The following is a 19,384-nucleotide window of genomic DNA, read 5'->3' as shown; positions in this document are numbered from 1 at the left end:
GCTTCTGATTGACAAAATATACAGATACTTATACAGAAAAAGAAGATGTTATTTTTAAAAGCATTTAAATAGATTTAAATATGATAGTAAAGTATGAAAAGGTAATAGGAATGACACCGATCTTCTTTATTGTAGAGGATTTTAGCTCCATACACAGATTTTCACTACAGGCATAATCCAGACACTGCAGAAGGACAGCTCAAGTAAGTACACAATTATCCTCTGATATTCCCAGATTCCTAATTTGGAATAAGCTGTTTACAACAATACCATTTAAAAAACAATAAAAATAAGTCTTTACTTATTTTATTTTTTTTAACAGAGAGGACAGAGAAGCACGGCTTTCTGCTAGTAAAATGGGAATTGTGGCAGCATTTCGATCATGGGCAGGTAGGTTATTTGTTCTCACTTTAACTGAACTTAGTAAGTAGAATAATAGACACACATACACACCCACATATACCTGTGTCCTCTCGGCTTTGAAAATAGCCCACATTGAACTGTTTAGCATAGTCAAACATCAGCATAGGAAGTGTTTTATGGCATTCCATATTATGTCATAAACTGTTTAGCTCATGGTGAATTGTGCAGCATAAGCATCAGCATAGAAAACATTTTATGACATTTTGTATTATATCATAAACTGCTTTGTGATAATATTTATGTCATAAAATGTTTTATAAAATTTACCAAATTTCAATTCCACGGGAGTTGTGGATCTCTGATTTAGAATGCTTTCTGTAAATTAACCCATTTGCGGTGCCATGGTTCCCCCAGTTAAAGGTTACATGAAGCAGAGTTTTAGTAGTATGTAGATTGGAAAATTCTTTAGGTAAGAAAGGATGAATTAAGTGCTTGGCTTTCAGTGCAGAAAAAACTATAACATGCATTAGACAAGTCGATGGTTTAAAGGTATTGATGGCACGTTTTTTCTGATTTTTTTTTTACTTTAGTAGTCTTCAACTTACAATTCTAATGAAGCCCGCTCATTATGGTCATAAGTCGTGACATTCATAAAATGGATCACCCATAATGCTGACCTGATTTTATGACCTGTTTTTGCAATGGTCATTAAGTGAACGCCATGGTTGTTAAGCAAACTAATTGTTTACTATGGGCCAGTTTTGCAAAGTGCCTGAAGAACTATGGACAGAGGTTCGCGACATTGTACAACAGGTAGCAACCAAAACCATCCCAAAGAAAAAGAAATGCAAGAAAGCAAAATGGCTGTCTGAGGAAGCTTTGCAAATAGCTGAGGGAAGCGAAAGGCAAGGGAGAAAAAGAAAGATACGCCCAACTGAATGCAGAATTCCAGAGAATAGCTAGAAGAGATAAGAATGCCTTCTTAAATGAACAGTGCAAAGAAATAGAAGAAAACAATAGAATAGGGAGGACCAGAGATCTTTTCAAGAAAATTGGAGAGATGAAGGGAACGTTTAATGCAAAAATGGGCATGATAAAGGACCAAAATGGCAGGGACCTAACAGAGGCAGAAGAGATTAAGAAGAGGTGGCAAAATTACACAGAAGAACTATACAAGAATGAGCTTAACGTCCCAGATAAACACAATGAGGTGGTCACTGACCTCGAGCCAGACATCCTAGAATGTGAAGTGAAGTGGGCCTTAGAAAAGCTGAGCAACAACAAAGCTAGTGGAGGTGACAATATTCCAGCTGAGCTATTCAAAATCTTAAAAGACAATGCAGTAAAAGTGGTACACTCAATTTGCCAGCAAATTTGGAAAACTCAACAGTGGCCACAGGATTGGAAAAGATCAGTTTACATTCCAATTCCAAAGAAAGGCAGTGCCAAAGAATGTTCAAACTATCGCACCATTGCACTCATTTCTCATGCTAGCAAAGTCATGCTTAAAATCCTACAAGCTAGACTTCAGCAGTATGTGGATCGAGAACTACCAGAAGTACAGGCAGGATTTCGAAGAGGCAGAGGAACTAGAGATCAAATTGCCAACATACGCTGGATCATGGAGAAAGCTAGAGAGTTCCAGAAAAACATCTACTTCTGCTTCATTGACTACGCTAAAGCCTTTGATTGTGTGGATCATAACAAACTGTGGCAAGTTCTTAAAGAGATGGGAGTACCAGACCATCTTATTTGTCTCTTGAGAAATCTATATGTGGGTCAAGAAGCAACAGTGAGAACTGGACATGGAACCACTGATTGGTTCAAAATTGGGAAAGGAGTCCGGCAAGGCTGTATACTGTCGCCCTGCCTATTTAACTTATATGCAGAGCACATCATGAGAAAGGCAGGGCTAGATGAATCAAAAGTTGGAATTAAGATTGCCGGAAGAAATATCAACAACCTAAGATACGCAGATGATACCACTCTAATGGCAGAAAGTGAAGAAGAACTAAAGAGCCTCTTGTTGCGGGTGAAGAAGGAGAGTGCAAAACTTGGGTTGAAACTTAACATTAAGAAAACCAAGATCATGGCATCTGGCCCTCTCAATTCCTGGCAAATAGATGGGGAAGAAATGGAGGTAGTGACAGATTTTATTTTCCTGGGCTCCAAGATCACTGCAGATGGGGACTGTAGCCAAGAAATTAAAAGACGCTTGCTCCTGGGGAGGAAAGCCATGGCAAATCTAGACAGCACACTAAAAAGCAGAGACATCACCCTGTCAACAAAAGTGCGTATAGTCAAGGCTATGGTCTTCCCAGTTGCAATGTATGGCAGTGAAAGTTGGACCATAAGAAAGGCTGAGCGCCAAAGAATTGAGGCCTTTGAACTATGGTGCTGGAGAAGACTCCTGCGAGTCCCTTGGACTGCAAGGCGATCAAACCGGTCAGTCCTAGAGGAGATCAATCCTGACTGCTCTTTAGAAGGCCAGATCCTGAAGCTAAAACTCAAATACTTTGGCCACCTAATGAGAAGGAAGGACTCATTGGAGAAGAGCCTAATGCTGGGAAAGATTGAAGGCAATAGAAGAAGGGGACGACAGAGAATGAGGTGGCTGGATGGAGTCACTGAAGCAGTAGGCGCGAGCTTAAATGGACTCCAGAAGATGGTAGAGGACAGGAAGGCCTGGAGGAATGTTGTCCATAGGGTCGCGATGGGTCGGACACGACTTCGCAGCTAACAACAGTTTTGCAAAAACCAGAAGTAAATGCTGACATTTGGGCAAAAACATTGTAAAAGATAGTTATGAGTGTGGGATGTTGCAAATGTCTACAATGCAGGCCCATTGCCAAGTGCCCAAAGTGTGGCCGTATGATTGGAGGGGGGTGGGTCTCATAACTTTGGTACTGGGTTGAAAGTATACCAGGGAGGTGCATCATTACTTTAAACTAGGTGACTGATTGTAAGTCGAGGATTACCTGCGTGGTTTTATTGGCTGCCTAACTCCAATGGACTCTGGGCTTTAACAGACTCTGAAACTGTAACAATAGTGTCTGCTTATGTGTTCAGATGTAAAAACATAACACAGAATGCTACTCTACCATTATATAATTATGCCTTTCATTTTGTTTTCAGGTATAATTAGTTTATGTAAGCCTGGAAATTCTGGGATCCAATCTCTTATTGGAGTGTTATGTATACCTAACATGGAAGTACGGGTATGTTTTCAACTTCTGCAGTTAGAATTGTGAGATTTGAATGTTCTTCACAGTCCACGCTCAGTTCTCAAAATAATGTTAATCTAGGAAATTTATAATATCCATTTTCTTAGGCATGTACATTCTTTGCAAGGACATGTCAAAGGCACTGCCAGACATTGCCATCAGTATGTGTAGCGATTGCTTACGTTAAGTTTTGTTTTAAGTGGTTATAAATCACAATTTGGTTTAAAGTTCAGTAGAATTTTAAAACTTAATGGAAACTTGAGAATTCCCATCATATTCAGTAAACTTAATCTACTCATTTTGGCATACTGTACATTAGCTGCCAGCCTGCCATACATTATTTAGCCCAATGCAGATTGTTTATTTTTTATTCATTACAAATATTTTTCTAGAACTTCTATTACAAAGCATCCCAAAGCAATTTATTATAATCATAAAAAAATCAGAGTAAAGCAAAATAAAAGCAGTTGATTAAATCTAGACGTATGGCTGGGAAAGACCATTATGAAAAGATGGCTTTTTTAAAAAAAGAAAAGACTCCTAAAACATGTACGTCGTATGCAATCTAATGTTTTATTTTGCAGAATGCCTACCTGTTCCCCTCTCTTTAGAAAAACAAAAATAAATCAGATTGGTACAAAGTATCCTGGGAGAAGGAGCCACATTTGCCAAGTCACATCCTTGTAATAGTAGTTGCTTTAGATGTCCCACCAAGATAGCCATTTTGTGATTGGGCAGCCCCATTCCCTGACAGAGTGTCAATACATCCATCACATGTTCTCAACATTCATAATGTGCCCACTGTTTAAAAACTAGTTTCCTGCTGTAAATGTTTAATAAACAGGTAACATTTTGGCAATTATAGCAGGACATTAGCTACCCTGAAGAAGATGGTCCATATTTTTTAATGCCTGAGTTGTATTTTTTTGATATTAGCTTCATATAAATATATTTCTACTCGATCTTTGTAATCCTATTCCTGTTTATGTTACAGCGAGGCTTGCTTGAAGTTCTATATGATATATTTCGCCTTCCTCTTCCTGTTGTGACAGAAGAATTTATAGAAGCACTTCTCAGTGTAGGTTAGTATTGGAAGCAGGGAAATGCTCCATGGTATTTGCTGGGAAGATCGAAGAGCATTCCTTTTATCTGGTACTATATTGGGGACTTTAACCGTAGCTGAATTGCAGTAATTATGCAGTAATCTTGCTTTGATAAACTTTAATCGTGGCATACCTCTCTTAAGCATTTTATTTATGACATGTAAAAGGCCCCTCTGAGGGAAATCATTTGTTCTCTAAATTGCTAATATATGAAATGCTTTTAAAAATTTATATTTGAATCATCACTATCATGCATGAAATATTTTAAACTTAAGGTTTTTTATGATGTGGGCAAGACAAGCATGAACTCTCTCCCAGCACTGCAGAATAGGAGGAAAAACTGCTAAGGAAACAGTGAGAAATAATAATGCCAAACCACATGAGAAAGGCCATGCAATAATTTTACAGGGTTTTCAGCTGTCCACCTTTAAACTTAGCATTTTTTCCACATTTTTATTTGTGTAGATCCAAGCCGTTTTCAGGACAGCTGGAGACTTTCTGATGGCTTTGTAGCTGCAGAAGCTAAAGTTATATTACCTCACCGAGCCAGATCCAGGTACTTAACTATTACCCTAGCAGAATACACATGCTTTGCCTCACTTTGATAAAGAAATAGATTTGAATTAGATTTTTCTAAAAAAATGTCAGTATGAAGGATTGTCATTTTTTAAATTTATTTATTTTTCATTTTACCTAGGCCTGACCTCATGGACAATTACTTGGCCCTGGTTCTCTCTGCTTTCATTAGAAATGGACTCTTAGAAGTAAGTTCAAATTAAATTGCAAAAAAAAAAATCTGTTCTTTAGTACAGTATGTTCAGTGTAAAGCAATGTGGATGTCATATGTGCACCACATATCTACAATTTTACTTCTTAATTATTCCAGGGTCTAGTTGAAGTAATCACAAGCAGCAATGATCATATATCTGTCAGAGCAACTATCTTACTGGGGGAACTTTTGCATATGGTAAGAGAGACTTATCTTCTTTTGCTGGTTAGCTGCTCTTCACTTTGAAATAAGCACTAAGGCTTGGATTTCATTTCCAGTAGTGAAGGACAAGGAAATAATGTTCAAAACTTAAAAAAATGATGCCAAGACATGTTCAAGTTGCTGTCTTACATTAGCAAAAAAAAAGATAGTAACAGAAGCAACTTTCCCTTCCATCTTAAAATCTAAGGCTTTTTCTAGGTTAGGTGTACAAATCAAAGTTGCCTCATCTGTAAAAGATTGGCAGTTTACTGCAAAATCCTTTCTTGTTTTCAATTTTTTGCTGGTGATCCTGTAAATTTTCTCTTTTCTTGGTTTAAGACAACACAGTTAAGTTTCTTTTATTAACTTGAGATCTTCCTCTACTCCAGGGGTGTCAAACCACGCCTACCCCATTGCCGGCAATGGAAAAAAAAGTCATGATACGTCACGACACATCATGTGACATTTTAAGTTTGACACCTCTGCTCTACTCTCATCATTTCAGCAAGTTATCCTTTTTAGATTAGGATTGATCAATTGCTTGTTGCCTGCTGTAATTAAGTAATATTTTGTGAATGGCTTTACCATGCGATCTACTAGACTATTTCCTTTGCTGCAAGCAAGCAAGCAGTTAGGAAAAAGTGTTTTCCAATAGTTTTTCCAACATTTTTAAAAATAACGTATTTTATTAATTATATTATTTGAAGTAATCTCTAGTCTTTATTAAAATAAAACAGGTTTCGCAGGAGGGTGGGAGTGAGCAAGTGGAATACAGTGGACTTCGTTTCAAAACCTCTAAAGCTGTTTCTGTTTTTCAGGCAAACACCATTCTTCCACATTGTCACAGCCATCATTTACACTGCTTACCAACTTTAATGAATATGGCAGCTTCTTTTGACATTGTAAAGGAGAAGAGACTGTAAGCATAAATGTTAATAACATGCTTAGATACACTAAGATAAAAGTATACATTCAAATATGCACATCAGAGTACATATTTACGCATTTTACTTATCAAAATAGAATACTGATGAGTCAGAAAGAGAGATAGAACTCACTGAAAGTTTCCTCCTTTTTTCTGTTGATGGTAGACCCTGCTCTATCAAAGAGCTTTCCATTAGCACCAGTTGCATAAATAACACTGCTGAGCAGATTTTGCTCCCTGTACTATTTTCATCTGAAAATTTCCTTTGCCAAAACAGTGATTAAGACAGATTGTGTTTTATTTTCAAAAGAAAGCAAGTATAATCTTCTTGTTTTGAAATTGCCAGTTGTTTTCCTTTCATGTTATATTTCAATTAGACTCTAGATGCAAGTTTGCAACGATTCAACACTTTATAATATATATTCTGTGAGGCAAACAACATATTCAGTATTTGTCTAAATAGCACATCTTTCATTAAGTTTATTTGGCATATTTCTACATAAGCAGCACTTATTCAAAGGTCATTGCTTTTCTTTCCTTTTTTTAGTTAACATTTTCAGAAGCTATTTCTCTATGACTTAAACTTAGAACTACATAAGTTGAATGCTGTATCCTTAAATAGTATTTTCATTTTTAAACAATTTCCTTTCCACTGCAGCAAATCTTGGTGTAAGAACCAAAAAATTGCAAAATCAATTATTATAGAACTACATGTAAATTATATTCAAATAATTTTGTTTATACAGCTAGTTTTCAAATTACAGCAGTTCATTTAGTGACCATTCAAAATTACAACAGCACTGAAAAAAGTGACTCATGACCATTTTTCATACAACTGTTGCAGCATCCCCATGGTCATGTGATCAAAATTCAGATGCTTGGCGACTCATATTTATGGCAGGATTGTGTTATGTGACAGTCTGACAACCCAAGTCAATGGAGAAGCCAGATTCAATTAACAACCATGTTACTAACTTAACAACTGAAATGATTCACATAACGTGGCAAGAAAGGTTGTAAAATGGCGCAAAATTCACTTAACTAACTCACTTAACAACAGACATTTCGGGCTCAATTGTTGTTGTACGTTGAGGACTTATCTGTATCTGATAATTACTTGTTAATGAAACAAATGAAAACATCCAATACCTGCATAAATATCAGAGCAATATAATTGCTATTTCATTTAGACTCCTGTAATGGGACTTGGTTTGTATTGGATTCAAATCAATAAACTTTAAAGCCATTTAGGCATAAAAATCCCTGAGATTATACCAATAACTAATTGCATTTTCATGTTCTTCTGGTAGACGAGCCAGTGCTGCACTGAACTGCTTGAAACGCTTTCATGAAATGAAGAAAAGAGGACCTAAACCTTACAGTCTTCATCTAGATCACATTGTTCAGAAAGCTATGTCAACACATCAGCGAAGAGATCAGTATCACGTGCAGAAAGATATCTTTATTCTTAAGGTAGAGTTATCTTACGTTTTTTTTGTCCTCAAAAGAATATAGAACTTATATAATTTTTAATCTAAACCTTCCTTTCATAATGGGTAGTAATTCAAAGCTAACTTTTTTTTTCATTTGTATGGGAACCTGTCTTACTAGATACTAATTCAGCTCTGGGGTTTGGGTTTTATTTTCTTAAAGGTAAAGGTAAAGGTTCCCCCGCACATGCGTGCTACTCGTTTCCAACTCTAGGGGCCGGTGCTCATCTCCCATTTCAAAGCAGAAGAGCCAGCGCTTGTCCGAGGACGTCTCTGGGGTCATGTGGCTGGCATGACTAGACGCCAAAGGCGCACGGAATGCTGTTACCTTCCCACCGTAGTGGTCCCTATTTTTCTACTTGCATTTTTACGTGCTTTCGAACTGCTAGGTTGGCAGAAGCTGGGACGAGTAACGCGCTCACTCTGTTACGCGGCACTCGGGATTCGACCCGCCAAACTGCCAACCTTCTGATCGACAAGCTCAATTTGGAATGTGTTTAGTAACGCAGACGCAACTTTACAGTGGGATTAACTTATTTTTCTTTCCCCTTCTGCTGCTGAAGGATACTGAAGAAGCACTATTAATGAATCTGAGAGATAGCCAAGTTCTTCATCACAAAGAAAATCTGGAATGGAATTGGAATCTGATAGGGACCATACTTAAGGTAAGATGTACAGTACAATGATATCCTAGTTAGCATTTAAGAATTTGAATATAAGAAATTAATTGAAATAATTCTTACCATGCTTTGTATTTGCTGTTTTTAGTGGCCAAATATTAACTTAAAGACTAACAAGGATGAACAGTTGCACAGGTATGAAACTATCTATTGTATTGAGAAAATAATAACAAAAATATTTCATTTTGTCTTGGGCTTTTCTTCTTCTTGTCATTATAATATATTGGCCAGCAGTTGATACATTAGATAAAAAGAAATCAGGTTGTCTTTTCTTCCAATAATTTTGAATTTAGTTTCTTGTAAATGAAATTATTTTAAACTATTTTAGATCCAGAAAGAAACATAAATCTAGTGTGGCATCCACATAAGAAGGAAACAGGTCTAAACAATTATTTTCAGATGCTGAACTAACAGCTCTCTATACAAAACACAAGAGGTTATTCTTAAGGGTATTGAACAAATGGATAGGCTTTAAAAGTAAAATAACAATTGTACTATTGTCTTAGCCACTGAGTTTGTGAGATTCTGTCACAGAGTAGGTCATAAAATAGGATCTTTATTATGCTTCCAGTTATATAAGTATTCTGTTGGCCATTTTCTGATCTAAAATTTCATACGTAAGGTTTAAAATCTAGCTAGCTAGGCAAGGTTTGAGTTGCAAAAAACATGATACCTCATATCATGAGGTATCATCATGATACCTCATATCATGATGGCTATAAAGTATTACAGTTTCCATCTACTTTTATAACTTTCAGTAAGAACTGTCTTGTTTTGAGAATCACTTAGCATTTTTTGTATCTTCAGAGAAATATTCATTTTACTATTTTTCTACTTACTGCAACAACTGATTTCTACTAGAACAATTTTTCTTCCTTTCTGCACTGCTCTGAGTGGTTTAATGGACTCCATCTTTCTTATATGTCTATTCATGCTTTCACACAAATATATAATACTATATATAATAATATACACAGTGTTAACAATCCAAGAACAGCAGCAATACTGGTGACAATATACCCTTTGACATGCAGGCAACATTCAAAATGTATTTTGGGAGTATGTGTAACTATTTTTGTTCCATCAATTTGTGGCATTATTTTATTAAAGAATATCTCTTTCTAATAATGCCCAATTCCCATATAATGCATTTTTCTTATATTATCTTATTTTTTACATTATATTTCTCACATATTTCATTTAATTAAAAATCAGATTCTGTAAGTGCAAGATGGCACACAAAAGATTTTCATTTTCCTTTTTCCTCCACCAATTAAAAAAAATGTTATTCTAACTGGCTACTTCTAAATAATATATTCCTCTCAAAATTCTATATTGAATCCTGTCTATTCAGGAAAAAGATTACACAAATTTGAAGTTAGCAAAGGGATTTGAAAAATTGGTTGGTTCACATTTGTGGATAAGCAACATAAAGGAGAAAGATTTGTTGGGTTTAAACATTAACAGATTCAGAGTTGAAAATGCACACGTGCAGTCTTTAGCTGTTACGTTGTCAGAGAAGTAAAGTGCATCAGATTTTATAATATCATTTCTGTAATATAAAATATCTTTGCCTATTTGGATGGGTTCAGAAGTATTGCTTCACTAACATACGTGCTCCTCTTGGGGATGGCAGAAGTATTCATTTTTATTCACCTATTAAGAATCATATTTAATATATCTAATGTGTTTATAACTGAGAGAAACAGTAGATTGCAGGTATAAAGAACTAAAAGGATTACTGCAGAAAAATCCTCAGTCTGAAAAAATGCTTGTTGGAATGAAGAAAGAAGATTTGTTAAATAGGGAGAACAAGTGACAGAGGTCATATTAATCATTTGTTGAAGTAAATGTCTTACAAAGAAGAAACAGCCACAGAAAGAGTTTTCTGTCATTTCTCAGAGGCCTATTGAATATAGTTTTGACAGTAGCCCTCAGGGACAAGTTAGAATTAATGTCACTGATTTTGTAAAAAATTCCTTTTGATTCTAAGATTGATCAAACTCTTTATCTTGTAATATAAATAACTATAAACATACATTGTCAGAAGCCTTTAATTATGTTTTTAATTGCCTCATTCTTTTGTTTGATGTTAGATTTGTACGACGGCTGATGTATTTTTACAAGCCTAGCAGTAAATTGTATGCCAATCTAGATCTCGATTATGCAAAGTCAAAACAGCTCACAGTGGTTGGTTGTCAATTTACTGAATTTCTCCTTGAATCTGAAGAGGTAAAATTTGTTTACTTTTTAGCCATATTAAAGACTGGCAGATTCCTGTTGATGTATTCTAAATGTAAAATCATACAATTTTTACCAGGTTAACAAAATTGGAAATACTTTGAAATACTTCAGTGGAAGAATTTAATTTCGAATCTTTACAATTAAGTAGGAAATGCAGCTTAATTTGGGGCAAAAATAGAATTCATAAAATACATTGCTTATTCTGGGGCATAGTAGAAAATGTAATATAAAAGATATTGGTAATGTTTTGCTTCAGTAAATAAATATTAAAAGAATATGACATGCCTAAAATCCTTTGGTGAAATGTTTATTCCTCTTCTTAACTTTGCACTACAGGGGAATATAAAATAAATGTAATTAAATGGTGCCACTCAGTCTGACTGCTTGTCAATTAGAAATGTCACACCTTCTGTTTAAATACCAGAGGCAGCACAATATTTTGGAACAACCACATTAATTTAAAAAAAAATAACTAATTAATGCAGACCAATCAATTTCAAAGTTTATTAATCAAAACACATAAAACAGAAAATGCAGTCAGTTCAGAAACAAATAAAATGCTAGTTATATCTCCTAAGTCTTGCCTTAGTTGGTACATTAGCCAAGAAACTTATGTCTTTCATGCTTCAGAAGATGCATTTTAAGAAATAATAATGTATTTAGAAATTAAAACTTAAAAGGTGGCATGGTTTTGATGCACTGGCCTGATCTGCTTCAGAACGTTGAGTGGAAGTGATACGTAGGTCAATCAACATGCCCTTTTGCCCCTCAGGAAGGAAGACAGGAAGGAAAGAAGGAAGGAAGGCAGGTGCAACAAAAGGTAGATACAGACTTAACAATTATCTACAGTTTCTACATGTTCACCTTTTGCGTTCCTAACTTTCTGTGATGTGCAAAAGGTAACCAGAATTGTTTGTTCCAGTTCCTTTTTTTTTGCTTGATTTTCTTTGACAAAACTCAATGTGTAGAAGAAAACAACAGATTAAGTTCACTTTTGCTGAAAACCTAGCCTTGACTTGGCACTTTTCTATTTTCATTGTTAGCTTTGGAAAAAACGTGGATTGCCTGTGGATTGTTTATATTTATTACTGCCGTAATCCCCATAGGAATGACTTTCAATTTGTGTCAAAATCATTTGAGGCATTATCAAGACTGACTGTGTTCACATTTCACATGTAGTCTAAATTTCTTAAAAAGAACTTCCTAGCATTGTCACATACATTTTTTTATATTTTTTCTGTATTATGTATCCTTCGATTTAAGCACAGATTTTAAAATATATGTTACAGAATTTTTATAATATTTTCCTTTTGCTTTGCTTTTCTAGGAAACTAAGCAGTTCTTTATTTTATACCAAGAAAAGTTGTAAATGTATTATTGTGGGGTTTTTTAATTGAGCAAAGAAAATTTGTTAAAAGTAACCTGAATAAAGTTTTTGTTCTTTCCTTTTAAAGCAGGATGGGCATGGCTACCTCGAAGAGTTAGTAAGAGATATTGTGCACTGGCTTAACATTTCTTCTGGAATGAAACCAGAACACAGTCTCCAGAACAATGGGTTACTTAACACTCTTAGTCAGCACTACTTCTTATTTTTTGGTACCCTCTCCTGTCATCCTCATGGAGTGAAAATGCTTGAAAAGTGTAATGTATTTCAGTGGTATGTATTTAGTTACAAAAATAGTTTTTGAAAAGTTGAAGTTCCTGAAACTTAAACAGAAATTATCTTAATGTGTGTCATCATTTATATAGAATTGAATGTATGGTAAACTATACAGTAGTTAGCTGTGACTAGTTGACATTAAGTTTTTATTTTTGGAGAAGCAATGTTATTTTAGTTTTTATTTGTAAAAATGTTGAACACAAATTACCAGCAATTTAAAGACTGTTGAAGAAGATAAATATATTCTTAATGCTTTCTGAGTAAACATTTCATATTTATAGAATGTAATGAGAGCTAAGCACTTGTCATTTCCCCTGGAAAAATGGTGGGGGAAAATCAATGTGCATTGTTTAAATGCCACAATAATATTCTTACATGTTTTATGATGTATGCTGCCCAAAGTCACTTATTGAGTTGGGCAGCTATAGAACTCCTATAAATAAATACGTAAAATTTGTTGGAAAGTAGCCTAGGCAAAGTTATTCTTTGGCCCAAGTAACTTCAGAATTCAACACTGGCAGAGACATTGATGGAAGAACAGAAAAATAAAAGAAATTTAAATATCACACTGCTTTTCTTAACTAGGCACATATCTTTTTAGATTATGTTTTAGTTATAAGAATATATCCATAACTTACTAGAATTCTATTCATTTTTTGTTTCTTTACAGTCTCCTTAATCTGTGTTCCTTGAAGAATCAAGATCACTTACTCAAACTGACAGTTTCTAGTTTAGACTATAGCAGAGATGGTTTAGCAAGAGTCATTCTTTCTAAAATCCTAACAGCATCAACCGATGTAAGTGAAAGGCAGATTATCTTATTCATGTTTTCATGGTATGGTATAGAAGCTGAAATGATGAACTATGTTTGAATCCTTTCTCAGACATAAACTTGAAACTAACTGGGTGACCTGAGTCAGCCATTTTCTTTCACCCTTCATATCCTTATGAAGGAGTGTCCTGAAAGATGGTAAGAGCTAAATACATCATAATACTGTAGATAAATTTGTAAAAATAAGCTATTTATTTATTTATTTATTTGTTTTTAGCCATCTGTCAAGTTCATGGCTACTCAGCTGGTTTAGGCCATGAAATATAATACAGGCATAGTTATACAATCATATAAATATAACCTATTTTAATTAAATTCAGTTACAATAAAATTGAATCATGCTGAACAAAAGTAAACCTTTACACGGAGCCATGGAAAATAGATGAATTTATAAAGCTGCTTTATATGTGACCAGATTATACATTTCCTCAAGGAATTCTTGAATGTCAATTACCATTTCTGTTTTCGTTTATCCATCTGCCCAAGTTAGATTAGGTCACACTTATGCAGAAATATTGAAAATTCAAAAGGATTCACAAATTTGTAATCACCACTGTACATATATATATATACACTCAAACACTTACACGTATCATATTTAACCCAAAGAAATCTGATTCTGAATTAAATCTGTTCCTCCCTCCCCAAAAAACACTAGAAGGTTGGTAGAAAAAGCTTGTGTCTTTTACTGAAGTTATATTGAAACTAATGTTATCTCTTCCCCCTCCCCATTTAAGGAGAATATTGAAGCAGGGGACCTAATCTTTCTTTTTAATCTTTCTTTCAATTAAATATTATATTTGGAAAATGTTATGGAAGGTAGAAGCTATATATCAAGTAGACTCCAACCTTGGTTCTGATATTGAAATTGACATTAACTGTACAATGACATGTTGTATATGTAAACCCAATTTCTAATCAGGTTCCATTTTCTGGTTTTCCAATGATCTGTTCATTTTTTCTTTCATAGAATTGTAGGTTATATGCTACAAAACACCTCCGAGTACTTCTGAGGGCCAATGTGGAGTTCTTCAGTAATTGGGGAATTGAGTTACTTGTCACACAGCTTCATGACAAAAATAAAGCCATTTCTTCTGAAGCACTTGATATCCTTGATGAGGCATGTGAAGACAAGGTGAGACTTTTTCCTCGTTCTTTAGTTGAAGAAAAAATAAACCTTATTGTAACCTTCTTAATCCTGCTTAGATATTGTATTAATAATTATATTGTTATTATGCCATATTGACTTCGTCCCTCTTATCTTCTTTGTTTAGGCTAATCTTCATGCCCTCATTCAAATGAAACCAGCACTTTCTCATCTAGGAGACAAGGGTATGCTTCTGCTGCTCAGGTAAACATTAATTGTATTATTCAGGTGAAAACATTTGCTATGTAAATATTTTATAAACAATAGTTGTTTGTTTTGGTTTGGTTTTTTTCAGATTTTTGTCAATCCCCAAAGGGTTTTCCTATTTAAATGAACGAGGCTATGTAACAAAACAAATGGAGAAATGGCAGAAGGTATTTAATTATCAAATCGGAATCATTCCTTGGAACTCTTGTTTTATGTGCATCAGCTCTTATGCTGCGGCTTTACCTGAGCCTATTTTGTTACCAGCAAATATTAGGGACACAAGTGCTCACAAGAAACACTATCAATGCATTGATTTCAGAATAATTTTAAAATACATGTAGTGCCCACTTAACAACCATACATTCAGAGATTGTTTGAAGTTATGATGACAGTACGAGGAAGAAAACAGCAGGGTGGCCAAAACAGCAGTGATGGAGAGAGATTCGTGGAGTGGGGGGAGTTTAAACAGAATTGAGCAGGGCAGGAAAAACGTAAGATCCTTGCCTAACAAGAGTGCAGTTCTAGTCTAGTGACCACAAACAGGACTATTGAATCTTCTGTCACTAAAAAGTGTGGTAACTTGATACATAGCTAAAGACCACGTCATTTAAGGATGGAAATTCTGGACCTAGTTCTGTTAAACACGGACTACTACTACTATTCAGCTCCTTCTATGTAACTTCTTGTGGTTAGAAGTGCTGGTGTTAGGAAAAATTATATTTAAATGTCTATCTTAGGTAATTAGTTTGAATAAAGTAATAGTTTAGTAGGATTAACAATATTTAAATTAAAATTTTAAAGAGCCATTTCTTGGAGCTCAGTTAAGAGGTATATAGTGCATATATGAAAATTTTGCGGACTCTTAAATAATAGCTTTAATTATACTTAGTATTTAATTTTTACTAAAAAATGATTTTTAAATGGTATTTTTGGGAGTACCATTCTTAGGATATAATCTTCTTAGATCAGTATTTCTTAAAAATGTGGTCCTAGGACTCCTGAGGGAGCAAGACCCTCTCAGTGGTCCACAAAAAACAGAATTATTTGCCAGCCCTTGTTGGAAACCAATATAGTATTAAAATTGTTTGGAGGTAGATTATATGTAATATTGTTTGGATGGAAGAAGGAAAGTTAAGAAGGAAAGCAATTTTAAGGAAAGTTAAGAAGGAAAGCAATTTTAAAAAGTGATGTATTGGCCCACATTCTCCACATTAAATTAGTCCTACCCCAAACTGCCCCTTTCTGTAGAAGTGCCTGCTGAAACTAAACTTAACATTTCCACATAACCTGTAGTAGTATTGCCCTACTGAAAGTTTAATAATAGGAGAGCTTATTTACTACTTTGCACAACGAACATCTTGGTGTAATGAATGAATGGGGAGGCATTATCATTGATACCAACTATTCCAATTTGTTACAGAAAAATAAATTTATAACCAAATAGGAGAATTGTATAGGATACTCAATTTTACTTTGTAAAATTGTGAACCTGAACCAATGGGAATTGTACTGTATTGATCTTGCTCAATCTTGTTGTCTCTCAGAGACATGTTTTTGAAGCGTTTTGATTATAGAATCAGCTTCCAGTATTTTATCAAACTGGTATTAAGGAACACTTTTTACCTAGGTCACCATCTAGTGTGTTTATTAATGTAATTATTGCTAGAGAAAATGTTTTTCTGAAGATCTCTGCATTCCATTATATCCTAGGAATACAATTTAAAATATGTCGACTTGATAGAAGAACAATTAAATGAAGCACTTACAACGTACCGCAAACCTGTTGATGGTGATAATTATGTTCGTCGGAGCAACCAAAGGTAAAGCCACCTTGACTCATTTGTTAAAGCAATGCCTATAGGTATGCAGATGGTTTTAAAATGGTTAGAATTAACTCAGTGCAAACAGACTGTTTTTCTTCCCCACAGATTACAGCGGCCACATGTCTACTTGCCAGTTCACCTCTATGGCCAACTAGTACACCACAAAACAGGCTGTCATTTGTTGGAAGCTCAGGTGAAGAAATTTAATGTAATTGATTCAAATAAATTATTAAATAAAATTCTATACTCTTTTCACTATCTTTAGCATTTAATTGCTTATTACTGATTCAGAGGTATGTAGCATAATCCACACTATGAGGCACTTTGACTTGGCTTACCTAGATTGGCCCCATAAGCAAGTCAGGAATTGTGAAATCACATATAAAGTTAAAGAATTGTCGGAATTCAGGCACGTACTCTCTCCTTCTGAGGATTGTATAAAATTGTTTTATAAGGCTAAAAAAAAATACTTCAGCTTATTGCTCCTTTACGCTTGATATTTTAATCCCCATTTCTTTAGTCTACAGAAATAGATGCCCTCTATTGCAGTGACCTTGTTTTGCCTCTACAAGATGTGGAAATGTGATTAAAAGCATAAATATTTGCATTTTATTATTAGCGCTGCTGTCGTATGAAAACAGAATGGAACGCTTGATAAATAAATTGCACTGTGGTTGTTCTTTTTCCTGTTTAGAGTATTGTTCCCGACCTGAGTTACACTGTCCGTTCCCCTATGCTGGAAAAGTGGGAGGGGATTAAGCAAGTAAAAGCTGCTCTTTGGGCACTGGTTAGTTAATATTTACATATTTTAACATATATTTCTGTAACTAAGTATCAGTTGTGGTCACCAGTTTGTTTCTATTCCAAAATGTTTGTAGATTACTATAAAGAAGTAAAATAATATCTTAGGCTTTGTTTGTATTCTGTGGTGTTTTTTTTAACTACAAATGATGCTTAAAGCAGCTGATAATAAAATGTTAAATAATTAAAATAAATTATGAATGGAATATATAAATAATATATTTGTATTTAGACAGATAAGTGAACTTATAAGAAGGCAAATGTTTTCTGAATGAAAATGTAATTGTCAGGAGAACTGTGTTATATTTTTAGCTTGGAAGATGAGCTGGAAGGATTTAGGACTTTAAAACAGTCATTAAGAAGACTGCTTTTTATATTCCTCTAAGACGGGTGTCAAAACTCAAAATGGCAATGGGGTGGGCGCGGTTTCGCTATGATGCATCCGGCCCATGGGCGGCAGTTTGACACCCCTGGTTGTAAGAGGCTTTGAAGGAGAGCATGCAAACTATAAAAAATAAAAGCAAATAATTTGGGAGAAAAAATAATTTCAAATTATGTCTGGCAATGATAACTGCAGCCTTTATGGTTTCTCCTTTTTTCACTACACAAGTTCAGAGATTACATTGATCTGTGTCTATTAAACGAATAAATAAAGATTGTCAAAATTTGGCCCAAGCCATTCAACATTAGTAGCCCTGTGTCCTGCTTGTTTCCGGTGAGAAAAAGAAAACCAAACGTTCTGATTTAATTTACCAGAATCACAAAGAAAACATTAGAATAGTATCGCAAACATCTCCTGAAAATAAAAGAAAAACATGCTGCAGTTGGCTGCCCAAATTATTTTGTGTCATCATGAGAAATACCAATTTTTTCTTGGTTCATAAGACATAGATATCACACTGTTAGCTATCAGATTTATGGTTTTATGCACTTGACTTTGGGTTGTGAATCCAAGGAAGAAACTGTTGATGTCAAAGTTAAAAGTTGGGTTTTGTACATGGGTTGAATCCAATGGTTCCCAACACTCCTACACCTTTAGTAGAAGAAGGGAATTTTCAAGTCTGTAATATTAATCTTATTAACCATAATTTTCTATTGGTGAGAATAATAAAATGAAGTAGATTTTAAAAAGCATATTCCTTGTGAATGCCAATATTTTTAAAGGAATATCCTTTGGTGGCTCAAGTAGAAACAGTGTAGCAGTTATGCAAAATCTGGTTTAAGTTTATAAATCACTATGTTTTCTCAAACATTCCTTGATTTTCTAGTTATTGACATTTATTTATATTTAAGGGAAATATTGGATCTTCAAACTGGGGATTGAATTTGCTTCAGGAGGAAAATGTGATACCTGATATAATGGCACTTGCCCAGCATTGTGAGGTCCTATGCATTAGAGGGTAAGTAGAATTTGAAAACTGGAAATGCATTGTAAAACATCTGTGAACAGTTTATTTTGTCTGACATCAATATATTTAGATTTTTATGACATAAAGCTGAAAGAGACCTCAGAAGTCAACCTTCTCTCAATGCAAAATCTAGTAGAGCATCTCAGATATATGACCATTCAGCCCGTTAGAAGGCCTCTAGCAAAGAATTGCTCACATTTCAATTAAAATGTTGTTATGGCTTGAGAACATCACCATGGAGAACTAGCTACTTTTTGTTCCACAGCTGACAATTTGTATAGTCAGGAATTTTTTTTTATGTCTAGCATGAACTTGCTTCCTTTCAGATTTAATCATGGCTTTTTCAGTTGCAATTATTGTGCACTGGGGCTGTTTGGGGCTGTGCAATCCTATCCAACATCAAGATAGCATAATCCCAGAATCAACTAGCTCAAAAACCCAAAGCTTCCCAGTCTTGCCAGGGTTTAGTTGAAGGCTGTTGTTCCCCATCCAGATTCCCACTACCT

The 19,384-nt window shown here is 34.7% G+C and overlaps 1 protein-coding gene across 4 annotated transcripts in view; it reads left to right on the top strand.

The window, feature by feature from the left end:
- The window catches only part of RICTOR (RPTOR independent companion of MTOR complex 2), a 48,391-nt gene that overhangs the window by 7,034 nt on the left and 21,973 nt on the right, over nucleotides 1–19,384 (top strand). For 2 of the 4 annotated variants that reach the window (XM_081318704.1, XM_081318705.1), the window contains exons 5-26: nucleotides 136–203; nucleotides 323–390; nucleotides 3,499–3,581; nucleotides 4,582–4,669; nucleotides 5,156–5,246; nucleotides 5,388–5,454; nucleotides 5,577–5,657; nucleotides 6,479–6,579; nucleotides 7,896–8,058; nucleotides 8,639–8,740; nucleotides 8,844–8,890; nucleotides 10,852–10,987; nucleotides 11,772–11,819; nucleotides 12,454–12,656; nucleotides 13,330–13,456; nucleotides 14,462–14,626; nucleotides 14,766–14,842; nucleotides 14,934–15,012; nucleotides 16,556–16,665; nucleotides 16,774–16,861; nucleotides 17,363–17,455; nucleotides 18,763–18,869. In XM_081318704.1, the coding sequence (XP_081174830.1) occupies nucleotides 136–203; nucleotides 323–390; nucleotides 3,499–3,581; nucleotides 4,582–4,669; nucleotides 5,156–5,246; nucleotides 5,388–5,454; nucleotides 5,577–5,657; nucleotides 6,479–6,579; nucleotides 7,896–8,058; nucleotides 8,639–8,740; nucleotides 8,844–8,890; nucleotides 10,852–10,987; nucleotides 11,772–11,819; nucleotides 12,454–12,656; nucleotides 13,330–13,456; nucleotides 14,462–14,626; nucleotides 14,766–14,842; nucleotides 14,934–15,012; nucleotides 16,556–16,665; nucleotides 16,774–16,861; nucleotides 17,363–17,455; nucleotides 18,763–18,869 (2,192 nt within the window). The remainder of the gene's footprint in view (nucleotides 1–135; nucleotides 204–322; nucleotides 391–3,498; nucleotides 3,582–4,581; nucleotides 4,670–5,155; nucleotides 5,247–5,387; nucleotides 5,455–5,576; nucleotides 5,658–6,478; nucleotides 6,580–7,895; nucleotides 8,059–8,638; nucleotides 8,741–8,843; nucleotides 8,891–10,851; nucleotides 10,988–11,771; nucleotides 11,820–12,453; nucleotides 12,657–13,329; nucleotides 13,457–14,461; nucleotides 14,627–14,765; nucleotides 14,843–14,933; nucleotides 15,013–16,555; nucleotides 16,666–16,773; nucleotides 16,862–17,362; nucleotides 17,456–18,762; nucleotides 18,870–19,384) is intronic. The other 2 variants (XM_081318706.1, XM_081318707.1) reach the window with 2 other exon arrangements.

This window comes from Vipera berus (assembly GCF_964194415.1).
Source record: "Vipera berus genome assembly, chromosome: 2".
NCBI classification, from domain to species: Eukaryota; Metazoa; Chordata; class Lepidosauria; order Squamata; family Viperidae; genus Vipera; species Vipera berus.
The sequence above is the reverse complement of the archived record's forward strand: the minus strand, read 5'-3'. Positions and strand labels throughout refer to the sequence as shown.